This window comes from Lepidochelys kempii, chromosome 3 (assembly GCF_965140265.1).
Source record: "Lepidochelys kempii isolate rLepKem1 chromosome 3, rLepKem1.hap2, whole genome shotgun sequence".
NCBI lineage: Eukaryota > Metazoa > Chordata > Testudines > Cheloniidae > Lepidochelys > Lepidochelys kempii.
Window position 1 is genome coordinate 104,491,889 of NC_133258.1, and position 19,287 is coordinate 104,511,175.

The 19,287-nt window shown below is 48.0% G+C and overlaps 1 protein-coding gene across 1 annotated transcript; it reads left to right on the forward strand.

The window, feature by feature from the left end:
- Positions 1-1,127: 1,127 nt before the first annotated feature.
- SLC35D3 (solute carrier family 35 member D3) lies at positions 1,128-4,384 on the forward strand. The gene is made up of 2 exons (XM_073336671.1): positions 1,128-1,563; positions 3,558-4,384. Exons 1-2 carry the CDS (start codon positions 1,128-1,130, stop codon positions 4,382-4,384), a joined length of 1,263 nt encoding a protein of 420 aa, XP_073192772.1.
- The last annotated feature ends 14,903 nt before the right edge of the window (positions 4,385-19,287 follow it).

Sequence of the window (19,287 nt, forward strand, 5' to 3'; positions counted from 1 at the left end):
GTCTGCAGTTGCTCTTTCCAGTTTCCAGTGTCTGCTCGGGCACTGTGCCCGAAAACCTCCCGCCAGGACTTTCCCCTCAGGTCTGGTAGAGAAGCAGGATCTCTCCGATCCGTGTCGGACCGCCGCGGGGTAAAAAAAGAAAAGAAAAAACAAACAAATAAACCCGAGGTGGCGTTTCACGGTGTTTTATTGGGTACGTGAAACTTTGTGTCAACAACCATCACTGCTTCGGGAAGCGCTTTGATTGCCGACGGGTCCCCCCCGGCTGGCTGCGTGCCGATTACGCGGGAATATAAATTGGAGGCGCTTGAGTCGAGGCAGGAGCGAGACTGGCATTTCCTTCGGAGCCGCCCCGCGCCCCCCGGCGCCCCCCCCCCACACCCTTTCCCGTGCCCCTTGCTGAAGAGGGAGGGGAGACGCGGTTGGGTCTGCATTCATTCCAGGCGGCCCCTCCTGCGGGTCGGGCTTGGGGGGGGGGGCAAAGAATGTTTGCGGGTGAGGAAATTGGGCGATTTCGTTGTTCCCCTAGATCCCACGCCCCCGTTGAAAGGGAGGAGGTGTCAGAGCCGCACTCGCTTGCCCCCCTCTGGGTGGGAGAGTGTAAGGAGGAGGGGGCAAGCGCTGGTGCATGCCCCTGGCCGAGTGCTAGCCCCTTACCTTCCGAGGCGCTGGCTCTTTTCTTTAAACCACCCGGCCAGCCCTGACTCATCCCCGGGGCCAAGGAAGCGGCCGGGAAGGAAAACCAGCAAAGACAAGGACAGGACCCCGCTGTAATTAGAGTCATGGGGAGTGCAGCGCGGCCACGCCGCCCCGCCCGCGGCAGCAGGGACTCGGGCTCCTCCGCACCAGGGGGTTTCCAAGGGCCGCGGAGAGATTCTCCACGGGATCCCCCCCTCCCGCCCCCGCCGCCCCCCCGGGTCAGCCCCTCCCCCGCCCTCCTGCCCCTTTGCGGCGAGCGAGCGGCGCTGGGATCAGTGTCACTTGCCCAGGCGGGGGACCCACGCAGCGGAGCGGCGGCGGCGGCGGCGGGGAACCCGGCGGCGCCCAGGCGTAACGGGGATCGCAGCCTCCTCCCCGCGGGCGGCTGCTGCCGGAGCCCCGGCGCCGCGGGGGCAGAGCGGGCCGCCATGCGGCTGTGCCAGGGCCGCGCGCTGGGCATCGGGGTGGCGGTGGCCCACGGGCTGATCTCGGGCTCGCTGAACATCCTGCTCAAGTTCCTCCTCAGCCGCCACCACTTCGCCTTCCTCACGCTGCTGCAGTGCCTGAGCAGCGCGCTGGCCGCCCTCAGCCTGGCGCTGCTGCGGCGCCTGGGGCTGGTGGCCCTGCCCGCCTTCGGGCTCAGCCTGGCGCGCCCCTTCGCGGCCGTGGCCGCGCTCTCCACGCTGCAGTCCAGCCTCACCCTGTGGGCGCTGCGCGGGCTCAGCCTGCCCATGTACGTGGTCTTCAAGCGCTGCCTGCCCCTGGCCACCCTGCTGCTGGGCGTCCTGGTGCTCAAGAACGGCGGCCCCTCGGCCGGGGTGCTGGGCGCCGTGCTCATCACCACCTGCGGGGCGGCGCTGGCAGGTGAGCCCGGCCCCGTCCCGCTCCCTCGGACCGTCCCTCTCCTGCGCCCCCCACCCTCAGCCCATCGCCCTGCGCGGCTGTCCCCGTGCCCCCGTCCCCCATCCCCATCCCACACCCCACCCGCAGCCCATCGCCCTGTACAGCTGTCCCCGTGCCCCCGTCCCCCATCCCCATCCCACACCCCACCCGCAGCCCATCGCCCTGTACAGCTGTCCCCAACACCCCATCCACACCCACCCCGTCCCCCACCCCCTGCCCTCCCGCCCCCCACCCTCAGCCCATCGCCCTGCACTGCTGTCCCCATCCCTCCCCTCGCATCCTCACCCCATCACCTTCTCTCACCTCTCACCCCATCCACCCCCACCGCATCCCCCCACCACCTTCCCTCCGCCCCCCACCCTCAGCCCATCGCCCCGTCACCAGCGCTGCTGTCCCCTCATACCTCATCCCCATGCCCTCCTCACCTCTCCTCCCGTCCCCACCAAACCTTCACCCCATTCCCGTCTGCCATTGCGGCCACCCCGCACCCCATCCCTTAACCCCCATCATCTTCTCTCCCATCCCTGTTCCAACCTCTCCAATCCCCCATCCTCATCTTCCTCTTGCAGACCCTCCTCCCCAACACACTCCCACCCTACCACTCCTCTCACCCCCTCCCTGCCTGCCTGCCGCTCCTTAGCCCCTCTCAGACTTGTCACCCCTCAGTTCCCACCCCTCCTTCCTACCCCCTTATCTCACTGGCTCCGCGCTGATCTCTCATCCCTGCTTCCCCAGCACATCGGCCCCTCTTATCCCTCCCTTTCCCTTCGCAGCCTCTTTCCTCCCGGTCCCTTTGAGCTTCCTTCCCTCGGCTTGGAATAGGTCAGTACGCGGGACTGTTATTCTGGGGGGCAAGAAGGTTATTTAAATTGTTCCCAACTCTCTGTGGCTTGGGAGCAGCGATCCCTTTGTGCAGGGCAGGTCTTGTGAACAGGGGGTGGTTTCCAGCTCTTCCCTTTTCCTGGGGCTACAGGGATCAGCGAGGAGTGCCACGGTTATTCTGGTGGGCTAGAAATAGGAGTTGAGAAGGCGATCACCCTTGTCCCTTCTCCCACCCACTGAGTTCCGCGCCCTTGGGAGCTGCCTGGCTTCCCCTTGAGAGGCCGGGGTAGCTCGGAGGCTCCAGCTGGGAAGCCGGGGATCTGGAAAGGAGGCGGCAGGTGGAAGCTGTAACCGGGCATCAAGAGGAAAAGCCAAACTCTGCCCTCGGATCCTCACGCTTTACTCCCATTGACTGCAACGGTGACATCCATGTGTGGGTTCTGAAGGCAGAATCTGGCTCTGCTAGGGACAAGGCACCACACGGATTTATGAATTGTTCATGGAACCGGAATGAAAAACATACTGTTCATTTTGCACTGAAACCAAACCTTGGGCTCTTTTCTCCAGCGCCAGAAGCTGCCTGCTTTATTGGGGGGAGGTGGGAAGGGCAGGATCAGGAGACTGAACACTGAAAGCTAAATGGCACGTCCCGGCTGGTACTGAGCTCTGGGGATAGTTTGAGGCAGAGACAGCAATACAAAAATATTTTCCTGCTATGATTATATATCAACTGTGTGTTTCCTTTCTCTTCCTTCTTTCCTTTCCTTCTCCCTCCTCTTCCCCCCCCCCCCCCCAGAAAAAAAGAGAGGATGCAAACTAATTCGGGCTCTGAGGTAAAACTCTCTGGCTGGGTAGGATCTGGAGAATGAGAAGTTAAAGGGATGACTTTGAAGTAAGGGGGAGAGAAAGAGATTTTGTATGTGATGGTGTCTTTTTATCTACCTATTTGTCAGAAGATAGTGTAATTTAGGATAGTAATCAGAAATCATAGGACTCAGTAACATTTGTTTAAACAGATGTTGTCTCTCTGTTTGGTCTTAAATAATGTCACAAATAAGAACATGGTCCCCCCTCCTTCTCTTCTCTTTCTCTCTCTCTTGTAAATGCATTTTTCTTTCTGTCTCTTCTGGCAGGAGCTGGTGACCTGACTGGTGACCCCGTAGGGTATGTGACAGGAGCACTGGCTGTGTTGGTACATGCTACATATTTAGTGCTCATTCAAAAGACAAGTGCAGATAGTGACTATGGACCCCTGACAGCCCAATATGTCATTGCTGTTTCGGCTACTCCTTTTCTCATTATCTGCTCCTTTGCCAGCATGGATTCCATCAATGTCTGGTCTTTCCCAGGCTGGAAGGACCCTGTCATGACATGCACCTTTATTGCTTGCGTCTTCTTTGGCTGTGCCATGAACTTTACTACCCTTCACTGCACCTACATTAACTCAGCTGTGACCACGAGCTTCATTGGGGTGGTGAAGAGCATAGCAACCATCACAGTGGGGATGGTGGCATTCAATGATGTGGCACCCACAAAGCTATTTATAGCAGGTGTAGTGGTCAACACCTTGGGCTCTGTCATTTACTGTGTGGTCAAGTACATTGAGACCAGACGGCAGAGCAACTATGAAGACCTGGAGAAAGAAGCTAGAGAGGAAGAGGAGAAGGGACATGCTGGAGGCCAACCACCATTTGTAATGGAGGAGACGTCCAAGGAGAAAGGGACCGAAGAGACAGCTGTAAAGGAGTCAGCAACTGGGAACAGTCAGTGTATAGAGGAACAGAAGGACAGCACTGTGGAGACAGCAGAGGTGCCCGTTGTCCACAAAGAAGCTAGGACTGAAGAAGTTAACAAGAGCTCATTAAAAGAAGCCTACCTTGGAGTATGGAGGTTGGTTAGGGGGACTAATTATATAAAAAAAGATTATTTAATAGAAAACGAGGAGTTACCAAATCCCTGAAAAGCAGAATTTTTAAAATATATTACTGGTTGAGGACAGATCTACTTGGTTCCTTGTGTAAGGAGGGAGATGGGATGTATATTTTAAGCATCTTTATGTGGTTATACTTTATTCTGTTGTTACAGTGTAACAGCATCCATGCTAAGAGCTGTACCACACTAATTATACTAGTATAAAATCAGAACCCTAACCAAAACAGTTAATTTGGTACACCATCTATGTGTAGAGCGGGCCTTAAAGTTGGTTTACACTAAATGTAATTCCACTGTCTTCAGTGGAGTTACTCCTGATTTACAACAGTGTGAGATCAGACCTGAACTGCTGAGAAGCTCTGATCAGCAAAATAAGGATATCATCCTACAAATGTTTACTACTTTGTAATCACCCCTCATTGAAGTTTGATTTTGGATTAGACCCATGGAGCATCCTTCAGTGACGTCATTGGAACTACTTAAGACCAGTAGTAAATATTTTTAGAATCAGTTTCTAGAGCAGTTCATTTGTTTTAGATTATGTCCATATATATGTGTGTGTGTGTTTATAAATACAGATCAGTATGCAATAACATTTTTAATGTAGCATCCGGAAACATAACATTTAAAATATATTTTTGGAAAAGATGGTGTTCGGGGCTAAAGATGTGTATGACAGAGCCTAAAATTGCTGAGCTGTTGAAGAAGTGGCACACAGAGCTGTATGCTGCACTTAGTGTACAACTGCACTGAAGTAATGAGAGTCATTTACTGTGATCTGAAATATTATGTTTACCTTCTGTTCAACCTTCTTAATGTATTTTTAAATAAACGCTCTATTTATTGGTTATAAAGTAAATTAAATTTAAAAAATGCATTCTAGAATAATGTAATCCGCTTTTCTTACTGGTCGCTGGTCTAATATTAAAATCATGAGAATAGTAAATTTCTTTGTAATCCATGCAGGCCACTGAACACCACATTTATTGCCAATTTGTTCTCTCTGTGTTCAGTATTTTGTGTCTACCGGTGAGGTCAAATACTGACTGCATCACAGCCAAGATTTCCTGGCATATAACGCTGTTACCTGTTTGGCACATTTGAAAACATGCTGTAGAAAGCTATGCAGTCATATAATACCACCTTTTCTACATGCCTGGTGGAAATGTAATGGTTTGCTGCTTATTGTTAAAGTACGATAGTAGAAACATATGGGAATTCTAACCGTATTTAACTGTTAAAAGCTGCTGTTACAATTTTGTACATTTGCCTGTACGGTAAAATGTGGTTATACTGTAGCTTGTACATAACTAATCTTGAAAGTTTAAGAATTTCCTGCATTAAAAATGGGGATTTGGTAAATAAAACTGAGTTTTCCAATGAAGGAGACTGTTGCAAAATAAAATAAAAATATTGCCTCATGCTGAGGCATGTTAAATTGCATTAACGGAAGACTTCAATTAATCTGGAGAATGACACGTGGAAATAAAATGCACTGCTCTACAGAAGCCTCCTGGTTTTCTTATTGCAGCTGTTCCAGGGTGCTCGTTTTTAGTTCACGTTCATAATTCCTGCACCTGTATCACTTCTAAATTTCCTTCAACATGTTACACCACCACTGTAAGCACTGTCAGACATCACTGGTACAAGAATTAGCAGTATGCAGAGGAATACAAGAATTCCCAAGTGGCTGCTAAACTGGAGTTTTAAGCATCTGGTGCACTAGCCAGTGATTTTCCTGACCAAATCTCTAGGTCGATTTGGTAGCACAACTGTTAATCTGCTATCAATTTAGAATTAAAAATTGATGAGACTAGATCCTATTTATTATTAATTTAATAGTTAGTTACATGATAATAGCCCTGAATATTTTCATTTTAAAATGTTTAATAAATATTATTTCTTTCTCATGACATCCCTGTGAGAAGAATTAACTATTATTTCCACCCTTTAACATTAGGCCAAAGTAACAAATGGTTTAGTGTGGTAAAGATGTGAATATCAGACTTGTGCAGTACACTTGGTGTGCTGATTATATTAGGGTGTTGATTGGTCATCTTCAATGTGCACAGAAATGTGCATTCAGAAAGCTGAAAAGATATAAATTCTCCTTGTGTTATCACAGTTGTGATAATGGTGCATAATGACTTCTTTCAAAATAAACATTAATTTTAATGTCAATATGCCAACGAGCAACACTATTGTTGCTGTAGCATTACAAAGCAAGGAATTAATAGAAACCAGGCAAGGAAAGCCAGACTGGCATCTTTATTTTATTTGTTTCAAAAAAGAAATAAAAATGATGTCAGATAAATGTGGAAATGACAATATTGTTTTATTGAGATATATATTTTTAACTTATTTTACTATAGGAAACCTGATCTTGGCTTTGCCTTTATTGCCAGAAGGAAAGTACCACTGCCTTTAAATAAACAGATGAGGATGAAAGAAGATCTACTTTAAACATGTATTCACTTATTTATAAACTACTATCGACTTTCATGGTCTGTTTATTGCTATTGTTTAATAGCCTCCACTAACCAAATATTTAGTTACCTCTGTTTGCTGCAGGCAAAGGGTTAAGTACCTAGAAAGACACAGCTTTTTTCAGCTCTTACTTTTAAATTAACTGTTGGCAATTTAAAGTTTTAATGATAAAAATCCAAAGCCACAGATTCCATTCTCCTTACTTTCTCTCCCCCATCAGATATATTTTCCCATATTGCTTTGATGTTTCCCCATATTGCCTGGTTTTTAATCTGAAGCCTCAGCAACCGCAGAGCAGGCAATCAACTTTGCCCATCAGTTAGCTGCAATGTTCATGCTTCAATAGTTTGCTGGAGGTCATTGGAAAGCTGTTCACTTACTGCACGCTTGTTTCTGTAATTGATGAGCATGTTGTTGTCGTTTTTCTTCTCTTCCTACTCCCCCGCTCTTCTATTTCATGCTGGGGCAAATCCAGTTGCCAGTGCCCAGTCTAAGTATCTCTTCTGAGTGCTGGGGAGATCCTAAGGGAGAAATCATCCTCTCCCCAAGTTAGTGGAATGGCAGAGTGGACCTACCCCATTGACATCTTTGTGGCACTACATAGGACATAGGTCTGAAAAGGACTTCACCCCTACTATGCTGGGAGGAAGGACTAAAGGAACCTTTTAACAGCAGATCCTCTGTTCCCACCCTTCTGCATGTGGCAATGTACTGATTCCCCATGGAGTTGGGCTATTGGCAAAAAAAAAAAAAAAAAAAAGACCTATACAAGAGAGATCGATCTCTGCCAGGTTGTCAGCAGCAGAACTTCTTGTTTCCTCTGCAGTAGTTGCTCCCCACTTGTGGAGACGCGGGTAGGATTTTGTATTGTATAGATATATACCATAGTTACACAATTTGGGGGGAAATTCTTTGTAGTAAGAGCAATGTGCCAGTGAAGCTGTAAACGAAAAGGAAGGTGGTTGAAAACCAGCACTGTAGTTATTCAAGAATTGGCTTGATAAGACATTATACTTGTTATTGTGGTAGTACCTTGGAACCCCAGTCGAGGGCAGAGTCCCATTGTGCTTGGCACTACACAGACAAGTAACAAAGATGGCTCTCTCTGCTCCAGAAAGCTTACACTCTAGGTGCCAGAGAGCATGCAACAGGTGCACAAAACAGGGGGTGGTGGTTTGGGAGCATGAGGTCATAACCAAATGAACACAATTGATCAGAAAAGCAGAAATTCAGCTTTAGGTTAAAATTTTAGGACTCCCATCAACTTCAACCTCTGGCTCACATGCCAATGGCTCTTAGCCCTGGTCTACACTAGGAGTTTAGGTCAAATTTAGCAGCATTAATTGATGTAAACCTGCACGCATCCACACGATGAAGCCCTTTTTTTCGACTTAAAGGGGTCTTAAAATCGATTTCCTTAATCCACCTCTGACAAGTGGATTAGCGCTTAAATCGGCCTTGCCGGGTCAAATTTGAGGTACTGTGGACGCAATTAGATGGTATTGGCCTCCGGGAGCTATCCCAGAGTGCTCTATTGTGGCCGCTCTGGACAGCACTCTCAACTTAGATGCACTGGCCAGGTAGACAGGAAAAGGCCCGTGAACTTTTGAATTTCAATTTCCTGTTTGCATGGTCACCTGCAGCTTGCCACGCTGGCCAGAGCTCATCAGCAGAGGTGACCATGCAGAGCTCATCAGCAGAGGTGACCATGATGGAGTCCCAGAATCACAAAAGAGCTCCAGCATGGACCAAATGGGAGGTACGGGATCTGATCGCTGTATGGGGAGAGGAATCCGTGCTATCAGAACTCCGTTCCAGTTTTCGAAATGCCAAAACATTTGTCAAAATCTCCCAGGACATGAAGGACAGAGGCCATAACAGGGACCCAAAGCAATGCCGCGTGAAATTTAAGGAGCTGAGGCAAGCCTACCAGAAAACCAGAGAGGCAAACGGCCGCTCCGGGTCAGAGCCCCAAACATGCCGCTTCTATGATGAGCTGCATGCCATTTTAGGGGGTTCAGCCACCACTACCCCAACCGTGTTGTTTGACTCCTTCAATGGAGATGGAGGCAACACAGAGGCAGGTTTTGGGGATGAGGAAGATGATGAAGTTGTAGATAGCTCACAGCAAGCAAGCGGAGAAACCGGTTTTCCCGACAGCCAGGAACTGTTTCTCACCCTGTACCTGGAGGCAGTCCCCCCCGGACCCACCCAAGGCTGCCTCCCGGACTCATCAGGTGGAGAAGGGACCTCTGGTGACTGTACCTTTTAAAATACTATCCATGGTTTAAAAGCAAGCATGTTTAATGATTAATTTGCCCTGGCATTTGCAGCTTTCCAGGATGTACGCCCAAAGCCTTTGCAAAAGGTTTCTGGGGAGGGCAGCCTTATTCCACCCACCATGGTAGGACACTTTACCACACCAGGCCAGTAGCACGTACTCGGGAATCATTGTAGAACAAAGCATTGCAGTGTATGTTTGCTGGCATTCAAACAACATCTTTATCTCTCTGTGTTATCCTCAGGAGAGTGATATCATTCATGGTCACCTGGTTGAAATAGGGTGCTTTTCTTAAGGGGACATGCAGAGGTGCCCGTTCCTGCTGGGCTGTTTGCCTGTGGCTGAACAGAAATGTTCCCCGCTGTTAGCCGGGGTGGGAGGGGTGAGGGGCTAGCCACGTGGTGGCGGGAGGCAAAATGCGACCTTGGAACAAAAGCACATGTGCTGTGTATGTAATGTTAACAGCAAGGTTTACTGTGGAAGAGTGTAACCATTGTTCTAGAAAATGTGTCTTTTTAAATACCACTGCCTCTTTTTTTTTCTCCACCAGCTGCATGTGTTTCAATGATCACAGGATCTTCGCCTTCCAGAGGCTAGTGAAGATTAGAAGGCGAAAAAACCGCACTCACGATGAAATGTTCTCTGAGCTCATGGTGTCCTCCCACACTGACATACCACAGACGACTGCGTGGAGGCAGACAATGTCAGAGTGCAGGAAAGCTCAATATGACCTGGAGGAGAGGTGGTGGGCTAAAGAGAGTAAGTGGCGGGCTGAAGAGAGGGCTGAAGCTCAAATGTGGTGGCAGCGTGATGAGAGGAGGCAGGATTCAATGCTGAGGCTGCTGGAGGATCAAACCAATATGCTCCTTCGTGTGGTTGAGCTGCAGGAAAGGCAGCAGGAGCACAGACTGCCGCTACAGCCCCTGTGCAACCAACCACCCTCCTCCCCAAGTTCCATACCCTCCTCACCCAGATGCCCAAGAATGTGATGGGGGGGGGGGCCTCTGGCCACCCGGCCACTCCACCCCAGAGGATAGCCCAAGCAACAGAAGGCTGGCATTCAATAAGTTTTAAACTTTTAAACTTTTAAAGTGCTGTGTGGCCTTGTCCTTCCCTCCTCCACCACCCCTCCTGGTACTTCTCTCCTCCACCACCCCTCCTAGGCTACCTTGGTAGTTATCCCCCTATTTGTGTGATGAATGAATGAAGAATGCATGAATGAGAAGCAACAATGACTTTATTGCTTCTGCAAGTGGTGATCGAAGGGAGGAGGGAAGGGTGGTTAGCTTACAGGGAATTAGAGTGAACCAAGGGGCTGTGGGTTTCATCATGGAGAAACAAACAGAACTATCACACCATAGCCTGTCCAGTCATGAAACTGGTTTTCAAAGCTTCTCTGATGCGCACCGCGCCCTCCTATGCTCTTCTAACCGCCCTGGTGTTTGGCTGTGCGAAACCAGCAGCCAGACGATTTGCCTCAACCTCCCACCCCTCCATAAACATCTCCCCCTTACTCTCACAGATATTATGGAGCGCACAGCAAGCAGTAATAACAGTGGGAATATTGGTTTCGCTGAGGTCTAACCGAGTCAGTAAACTGCGCCAGTGTGCTTTTAAACGTCCAAATGCACATTCTACCACCATTCTGTACTTGCTCAGCCTGTAGTTGAACAGCTCCTGACTACTGTCCAGGCTGCCTGTGTACGGCTTCATGAGCCATGGCATTAAGGGGTAGGCTGGGTCCCCAAGGATAGATATAGGCATTTCAACATCCCCAGTGGTTATTTTCTGGTCTGGGAATAAAGTCCCTTCTTGCAGGTTTTGAAACGGACCAGAGTTCCTGAAGATGCGAGCGTCATGTACCTTTCCCGGCCATCCCACATTGATGTTGGTGAAACGTCCCTTGTGATCCACCAGTGCTTGCAGCACTATTGAAAAGTAGCCCATTGCAGCAAAGCCATCCACTATGACCTGCACATTTCCAGGGTCACTACCCTTGAGATCACCAGATCTTTGATTGCGTTGGCTACTTGCGTCACAGCAGCCCCCACAGTAGATTTGCCCACTCCAAATTGATTCCCGACTGACCAATAGCTGTCTGGCATTGCAAGCTTCCACAGGGCTATTGCCACTCACTTCTCAACTGTGAGGGCTGCTCTCATCTTGGTATTCATGCGCTTCAGGGCAGGGGAAAGCAAGTCACAAAGTTCCATAAAAGTGCCCTTACGCATGCGAAAGTTTCGCAGCCACTGGGAATCGTCCCAGACCTGCAACACTATGCGGTCCCACCAGTCTGTGCTTGTTTCCCGAGCCCAGAATCGGTGTTCCACCGCATGAACCTGGCCCATTAGCACCATGATGCTCACATTGCCAGGGCCCGTGCTTTGAGAGAAGTCTGTGTCCATGTCCTCATCACTCATGTTACCGTGCTGACGTCATCTACTCGCCCGGTATCGCTTTGCCAGGTTCTGGTGCTGCATATACTGCTGGATAATGCGTGTGGTGTTTAATGTGCTCCTAATTGCCAAAGTGATCTGAGCGGGCTCCATGCTTGCTGTGGTATGGCGTCTGCACAGAAAAAAGGCGCGAAACGATTGTCTGCCGTTTCCCTGACGGAGGGAGGGGCGACTGACGACATGGCTTACAGGGTTGGCTTACAGGGAATTAAAATCAACAAAGGGGGTGGCTTTGCAAGAAACTGAATGGCCCCCTCAAGGATAGAACTCAAAACCTCAAGGATAGAACTCAAAACTAGGTTTGGCAGGCCGTTGATTTCACAGAGGGAAGGAGGGAGGGAGGAGAAAATGAATACAAAACAAATCTGGTCTATTTCTTGTTTTGAGCCACTTCATCTGTCTTTATATATCTTGCTGGCAGCAGACTGTGCAGTACGACCGCTAGCCATCATCATCTCCTGGGTGCTCGGCAGAAGATGGTTCAGTATGACTGCTGGCCATCACCTTCTGCTGGCTGGAGGTTAAAAGACAGTGCACTGCTAGTAGGACCTAATCACCACGAGATGAAACTTAAAAGGGAAATGACCTGGCTGAGTCACTCCCATGTTTGCCCAGGAGCCCGATTAGAAGAGCACCCAGGACTACGTCGATGACGGTTACCAGTCATACTTCACTGTCTGCTGCCAAAAGGCAATTAACTGCTGCTGTGTAGCAATGCAATACCATGTCTGCCAGCATCCAGGAGACATAGGGTGACGGTTTGCTGAGCGGGCTCCACGCTTGCCATGGTATGGCATCTGCACAGGTAACTCAAGAAAAAAGGCGCAAAACGATTGTCTGCCCTCGCTTTCAAGGAGGGAGGGAGGGAACGGGGGCCTGACGATATGTACCCAGAACCACCCGCAACAATGTTTTAGTCCCATCAGGCACTGGGATTTCTACCCAGAAATCAGATGGGCGGCGGAGATTGCGGGAACTGTGGGATAGCCACCCACAGTGCAACACTCCGGAAGTCGACGGTTGCCTCGGTACTGTGGACACACTCCGCCGACTACATGCACTCAGAGCACTTGTGTGGGGACACACACAATCAACTGTATAAAACCGCTTTCTACAAAACCGACTTCTATAAATTCCACCTAATTTCGTAGTGTAGACATACCCTAACAGACGTAAAAGTGGCAGTTCTTCAACAACAAAAACTTCAAAAGCACTTCAGTGAGAAACTGCAATTAACTGAATTAACTGAATGAACTGGAATTAATTTGCAAACTGGACACCATCAACCTAGGCCTGAATAAAGACTGGGAGTGGCTGGGTCACTACAAAAAGTAATTTTCCCTCTGCTGATACTCACACCTACTTTTCAACTGTTGGAAATGGGCCATGTCCACCTTGATTGCATTGGCATCGTTAACACTACAAAAGTATTTTCCCTCTCTTGATATTTACCCCTTTTTGTCAAACTGTTGAGAATAGGCCACTTCCACTTTAATTGAACTGGCCTTGTTAGCACTGACCCCCCACTTGGTAAGGCAATTCCCATTTTTTTATCCCATATATATCTGCTTACTGTATTTTTCACTCCATGCATCTGATGAAGTGGGTTTTAGCCCATGAAAGCTTATGCCCAGATACATTTGTTAGTCTCTAAGGTGCCACAAGGACTCCTCATTGTTTTTGCTGAATGTGGAATGTGAGTTCTGCAGAAGAGAGGTGCTGCTCCCAGTTTCGGCCCCTAGGGCAAGGAGTCAGTATTTTGCTTACAAACACAGGTGGGGTGATTAAGGTAAGAAAGGGCTGGGAATTAACTTAAGGATCTGGAAATCATTAAATGAGCCTGTAAAACAGGAATCCTGGGAGGTGGGAGGGTTTGAAGACAGAACATAGGGAACTCAGAAGAAATACAGTCAAGGTTACGTTCAGAAAACAGGGAGATCTGAAAGGGATAGGTGAAAAGAAAAGAAGGCCAAAGCCAAGGGAAGGGTTAGCATGTGGCCCCATCACCGTAATATCTGAGTGCCTCACAATGTTTAACCTATTTCTCCTCACAGTCCCTCTGTGAGATAGAGCAGTGATGTTATCCCCATTGTACAGATGGGGCACTGAGGCACAGAGAGGCTAAAGGCCAGATTTTCAAAGGTTTTTAGGCACCTAGTAGGATTTTCAAACGTGTCTAGAAGGTTAGGAGCTTTGTAACCCCCACTAGATGCCTAGCTGCATCTTTGGATGCCTAAAAACCTTTGAAACTCCATCCCTAAAGCACTGGCCTGAGGTCATACAGGAAGTCCAACCTAGGTCTCTGAGGGCTAGCTCCCTATCCACTGGACCAGCCTATCTCTCTGCTGCATGCGGGAAAAAAAAAAAAAAAAAAGAGGAGTCTGATAGATGGGAGCAAAACCAAGAAGGCCAGTTCTCTGAGACTCCAGCAATTTGTCCCAGGTGATTGGGAAGGATGTCATAGTTGACAGCATAAAAACCACCACAGAGGTCAGGAAGGATGAAGAAAGAGAGAATGAGAGGAGATCACTTAACAAGGGGTGGCAGGTTCTGCCTCATGCTGGGTTGTAGAGAAATGGCTGCTGTACAATTCTCTCTCACAACAGACTGTATTCATATGGCATGCACATCACTGTCTTCCATGTACTGGGACGGAGCTAGTTATTCCTTATCTAGCTGGAGATTAAACTTTTGGCATTTTATAATATTCCAGGGCTGCACTGTAAGAATGTCAGATTCATTTGTCAAGTCAGCTCAAAAGTGAGGCTACATTTCTGGAGATCCAAAGGGGTTTTAAGGTTAACAGTAGTAAAGCAACTTCACAGAGCTTATTCTTTATGTTCTTTAGCTTTAAATCTCAAGCTCCCCAACCACTTCAGAAGCACTGGAAATAAAGAGGCAACCAACCTAATCCATACCATACATCAAATTCTTTTGCAAGCTCAGCTAACACTATACCATTTGTGGGAATTGGATTTTAATTTTACTTCTTAAAGAAATCTCTTATTCTAAAAAATATTAATGGAATAGATTTTTTTTCCCAAGAATGGAGAGGGAGCTGTGATTTAAAAAAAAAAAAAAGCCTCTTTTCATAACATGCCTCTTATAGAGTCAGACCAGTGGTCCATTAAGCTCAGTATCCTATCTCCAGCAGTGGCCAATACCAGCACTTCAGGGGGAGTGTAAAAAACAGGGCAATTGGAGTGCTCCGCCCCCCGTTTTCTCCTTTCAGCTTCTGCCAGGCAAAGGTTTAGGGTTACACAAGCATGGGATTGTATGTATCCCTGACTAACTTAGCTAATAGCCATTGATGGACCTGTCCTCCATCAATTTATCTAGTTCCTTTTTGAGTTCAATTATACCTTTAGCCATCACAATATCCTATGGCAATGAGTTCCACAGGTGACTGTGCATTGTGTGAAAAAGTACTTGCTCTTGTTTGTCTTCAGTGGACTACCTATTAACTTCATTGGGTGACCCCTGTTTTTTATATTGTGGGAAAGAATAAATAACACTTCTCTTATGCCCCCCCCCCACACTTAATCATTGGGGAGGTTTAGGTTGGATATTAGGAAAAACTTTTTTCACTAGGAGGGTGGTGAAGCACTGGAATGGGTTACCTAGGGAGGTGGTGGAATCTCCATCCTTAAAGGTTTTTAAGGTCAGGGCTTGACAAAGCCCTGGCTGGGATGATTTAGTTGGGGACTGGTCCTGCTTTGAGCAGGGGGTTGGACTAGATGACCTCCTGAGGTCCCTTCCAACCCTGGTATTCTATGATTCTATGATCTCTTTTCTAAGATGAACATCCCTAAGCTGTTTAGTCTCTCCTCATATGGAAGCCATTCCATACCCCTGATCATCTTTGTTGCCCTTCTCTGAACCTTTTCCAGTTCCACTATATATTTTTGAGATAACCAAAACTGCATTCAGTATTCAAGGACATACTGTGGATTTATATGATGTCTTATATATAATATATATTTTCTGTCTCAGTTTCTACCCCTTTCCTAATATGTCTATTTCCTAACATTCTGTTAGCCATTTTGACCACTGTTGCACATTGAGCTGAAGTTTTCAGAGAACTATCCATAGTGACTCCAAGATCTCTTTCTTGAATGGTAACAGCTAATTTAGACCCCATCAGTATATATCTGTTGTTGAGATTATTTTTTTCTAATGTGTATTACTTTGCACTTAACAATGTTGAATTTCATCTGTCATTTTGTTGCCCAGTCACCTAGTTTTCTGAGATCCCAATAACGCTTTGCAGTCAGCTTTGCATTTAATTATATTGAATAATTTTTAATCAACTGCAAACTTTGTCAGCTTTCTGTTCACCCCCTTTTCCAGGTCATTAGTGAATATGCTGAACAGCACCTGTACAAGTACAGATCCTTGGGGGTCCCCAGCTGTTTCTCTCTCTCCATTGTGAAAACTGACCATTTATTCTTACCCTTTGTTTCCTATCTTTTAACCCTCTATGAGAGGACCTTCCCTCTTGTCCCATGACTACTTAGTTTCCTTAAGAACACAATAGCATTGATGAGGTAAAATCTGTGCACGTGTCCCTCAAGCACCAGAGCCAGTGCTGATCTGTTCCTATACTCCCTGGATTCCCCTGAGCAGACAGACTTTTAAACAAGCCGAAATATGCCAGATTCTGTCGTAGTTCTGTGTTGTGGACAAGCTGCAATAATTGTAGTCACACAGAGAGAGAGAGAGAGAGAGAGCGCGATACCACAGTCATCAGCTAACTACATACACGCAGCGTTGTTAGTAAGACTTTTGACCTTCAGCTGCAAAAACACAAACCTTTGCCTGGTGTGCTAAAAAAGCCATTCCCATCACTACACCTGACATTCCATTCAGTTGAGGGCCATGAGACACATACTCGCGAGCAAACCGCTCCCTACGGCCCCACCATTCAACAGGGCACTTAAGCTTGATCTTAAATCCCACTGATATACATGAAGCTTAAGCACAAGCTAAAGTTAAGCATATGCTTAAGTGCTTTGCTGACGAGGGAAAGACTGCTGAATCATGCCTTGGTAGAAGATGTAGCAGTTACCGTTCTGCATTGACATATGGGAATCTGCATTCATTTATCAGTCTTAGTCTCTACTGCTCACTTAGCTAAGGGTATGTCTACACTACGAAATTAGGTGGAATTTATAGAAGTCGGTTTTGTAGAAAGCGGTTTTATACAGTTGATTGTGTGTGTCCCCACACAAATGCTCTAAGTGCATGTAGTCGGTGGAGTGTGTCCACAGTACCGAGGCAACCATCGACTTCCGGAGCGTTGCACTGTGGGTGGCTATCCCACCATGATTCCCGAGTGGTAATCATGATTCCAAATGTGCTACTGGCCTGGAGTGGTAAAGTGTTCTACCATGGTGGGTGGAATAAGGCTGCGCTCTCCAGAAACCTTTTGCAAAGGCTTTGGGAGTACATCCTGGAGAGCTGCAAATGCCAGGGCAAATTAATCATTAAACATGCTTGCTTTTAAACCATGGATAGTATTTTAAAAGGTACAGTCACCAGAGGTCCCTTCTCCGCCTGATGGGTCCGGGAGGCAGCCTTGGGTGGGTCCAGGGGGGACTGCCTCCAGGTACAGGGTGAGAAACAGTTACTGGCTGTTGGGAAAACCGATTTCACTTGCTTGCTGTGAGCTATCTACAACTTCATCATCATCATCTTCCTCGTCCCCCAAACCTGCCTCTGTGTTGCCTCCATCTCCATTGAAGGAGTCAAACAACACGGTTGGGGTAGTGGTGGCTGAACCCCCTAAAATGGCATGCAGCTCATCATAGAAGCGGCATGTTTGGGGCTCTGACCCGGAGCGGCAGTTCGCCTCTCTGGTTTTCTGGTAGGCTTGACTCAGCTCCTTAGGTTTCATGCGGCATTGCTTCAGGTCCCTGTTATGGCCTCTGTCCTTCATGTCCTGGGAGATTTTGACAAATGTTTTGGCATTTCGAAAACTGGAACGGAGTTCTGATTGCACGGATTCCTCTCCCCATACAGCGATCAGATCCCGTACCTCCCATTTGGTCCATGCTGGAGCTCTTTTACGATTCTGGGACTCCATCATGGTCACCTCTGCTGATGAGCTCTGCATGGTCACCTCTGCTGATGAGCTCTGGCCAGCGTGGCAAGCTGCAGGTGACCATGCAAACAGGAAATTGAAATTCAAAAGTTCGCTGGCCTTTTCCTGTCTACCTGGCCAGTGCATCTGAGTTGAGCGTGCTGTCCACAGCGGTCACAATAGAGCACTCTGGGATAGCTCCCGGAGGCCAATACCGTCGAATTGCGTCCATAGTACCTCAAATTTGACCCGGCAAATCCACTTGTCAGAGGTGGATTAAGGAAATCGATTTTAAGAGCCCTTTAAGTCAAAAAAAAAAAAAAAAGGCTTCTTCGTGTGGACGGGTGCAGGTTTACATCGATTTAATGCTGCTAAATTCGACCTGAACTCCTATTGTAGACCAGGGCTTATTGAGTGTCCAGGGAGATTGAAGTGCTCTCCTATTGGTTTTTTAATGTTGCAATTCTTGATGTCTGATTTGTGTCCATTTATTCTTTTGTGTAGAGAGACTGTCCGGTTTGGCCAATGTACATGGCAGAGGGGCATTGCTGGCACATGATGGCATCTATCACATTGGTAGACGTGCAGGTGAACGAGCCCTATGCCCAAATAAATGTGTCTAAGGTGCCACAAGGACTCCTTGTTGTTTTTGCTGATACAGACTAACACGGCTACCCCTCTGAAACATTCCACATTCAGGATGTGCTGCAGCTAAGAGCTCCACCCGGGGATATGCTGTGTGCAGAAACTGCGGGGGGGGGGGGTTGGAGGGGCAGAAGTTCCCTAAATGGCACCCCTGCATGTAGAGAAGCAACATTTCGATCTTGCCAGGAGAGAGAAAGGATATGCCTACACGGCCGCGGCAGCACTGTGACATGGGCAGTGTAGTCATGCTTTGTTGTCGGGGAAGAGCTCTCCCGCAATAAAAAATAACCACCCCGAATGAGGGGTGGTAGCTTTATAACCAGGAGCGTTTCAGCACTAAAACTTTTGTCGCTCAGGGGGGTGTTTTTTCACACCCCTGACCGACTAAAATTGTAGCACTGAAAGTGGCAGTGTAGACACAGATTCAGTTGTACCAAGTACCTTAAGATCAAAGTAGGCAATTCACATTATTAATGATCTAAATAGTAGCTGCTGCTAAGTTTCTGGGCGGAGTTAAAGGTATTGATTTGACTTATAAAGTTCCCAGTGGTCTGAGACTTGCATAGCTAAGGGCTAGTCTACGCTGGCAACGCTAAAGCGCTTTAATATGTCTCGTGTGGTCGCGGTGCAGCGCTGGGAGAGAGCTGTAAAAAAATCACCTCCGTGAGGGGCATAGCTCCCAGAGCCGGGGCACTGTCTACACCGGCACTTTACAGCGCTGAAACTTGCTGCCTTCTGGGGGGGTGTTTTTTCACCCCCCTGAGCGAGAAAGGTGCAGCGCTGTGAAGTGCCGGTGTAGACAAGCCCTAAGAAATGCCTGTTTCCCTGAGTGACACCATTGCAGTTACGGCCAGTGGTAACGTGAGAGCTGACAGCCCCCTGACTTCAAGTTCTGAAGCTGGCGGCAGGCTGTTGTCTGTGAGGATTCTTTGACTCTGGAACTCAGGTCTCCCCTTGGTCTGACAGGCTCTGGAATTGCT

What these genes read in the sequence shown, in the direction of transcription:
- SLC35D3 (XM_073336671.1), top strand. Translation starts at nt 1,128, where the DNA reads ATGCGGCTGTGCCAGGGCCGCGCGCTGGGCATCGGGGTGGCGGTGGCC. An exon ending in CTGCGGGGCGGCGCTGGCAG is followed by an intron (nt 1,564 to 3,557) that starts GTGAGCCCGGCC and finishes CTCTTCTGGCAG; the next exon opens with GAGCTGGTGACCTGACTGGT.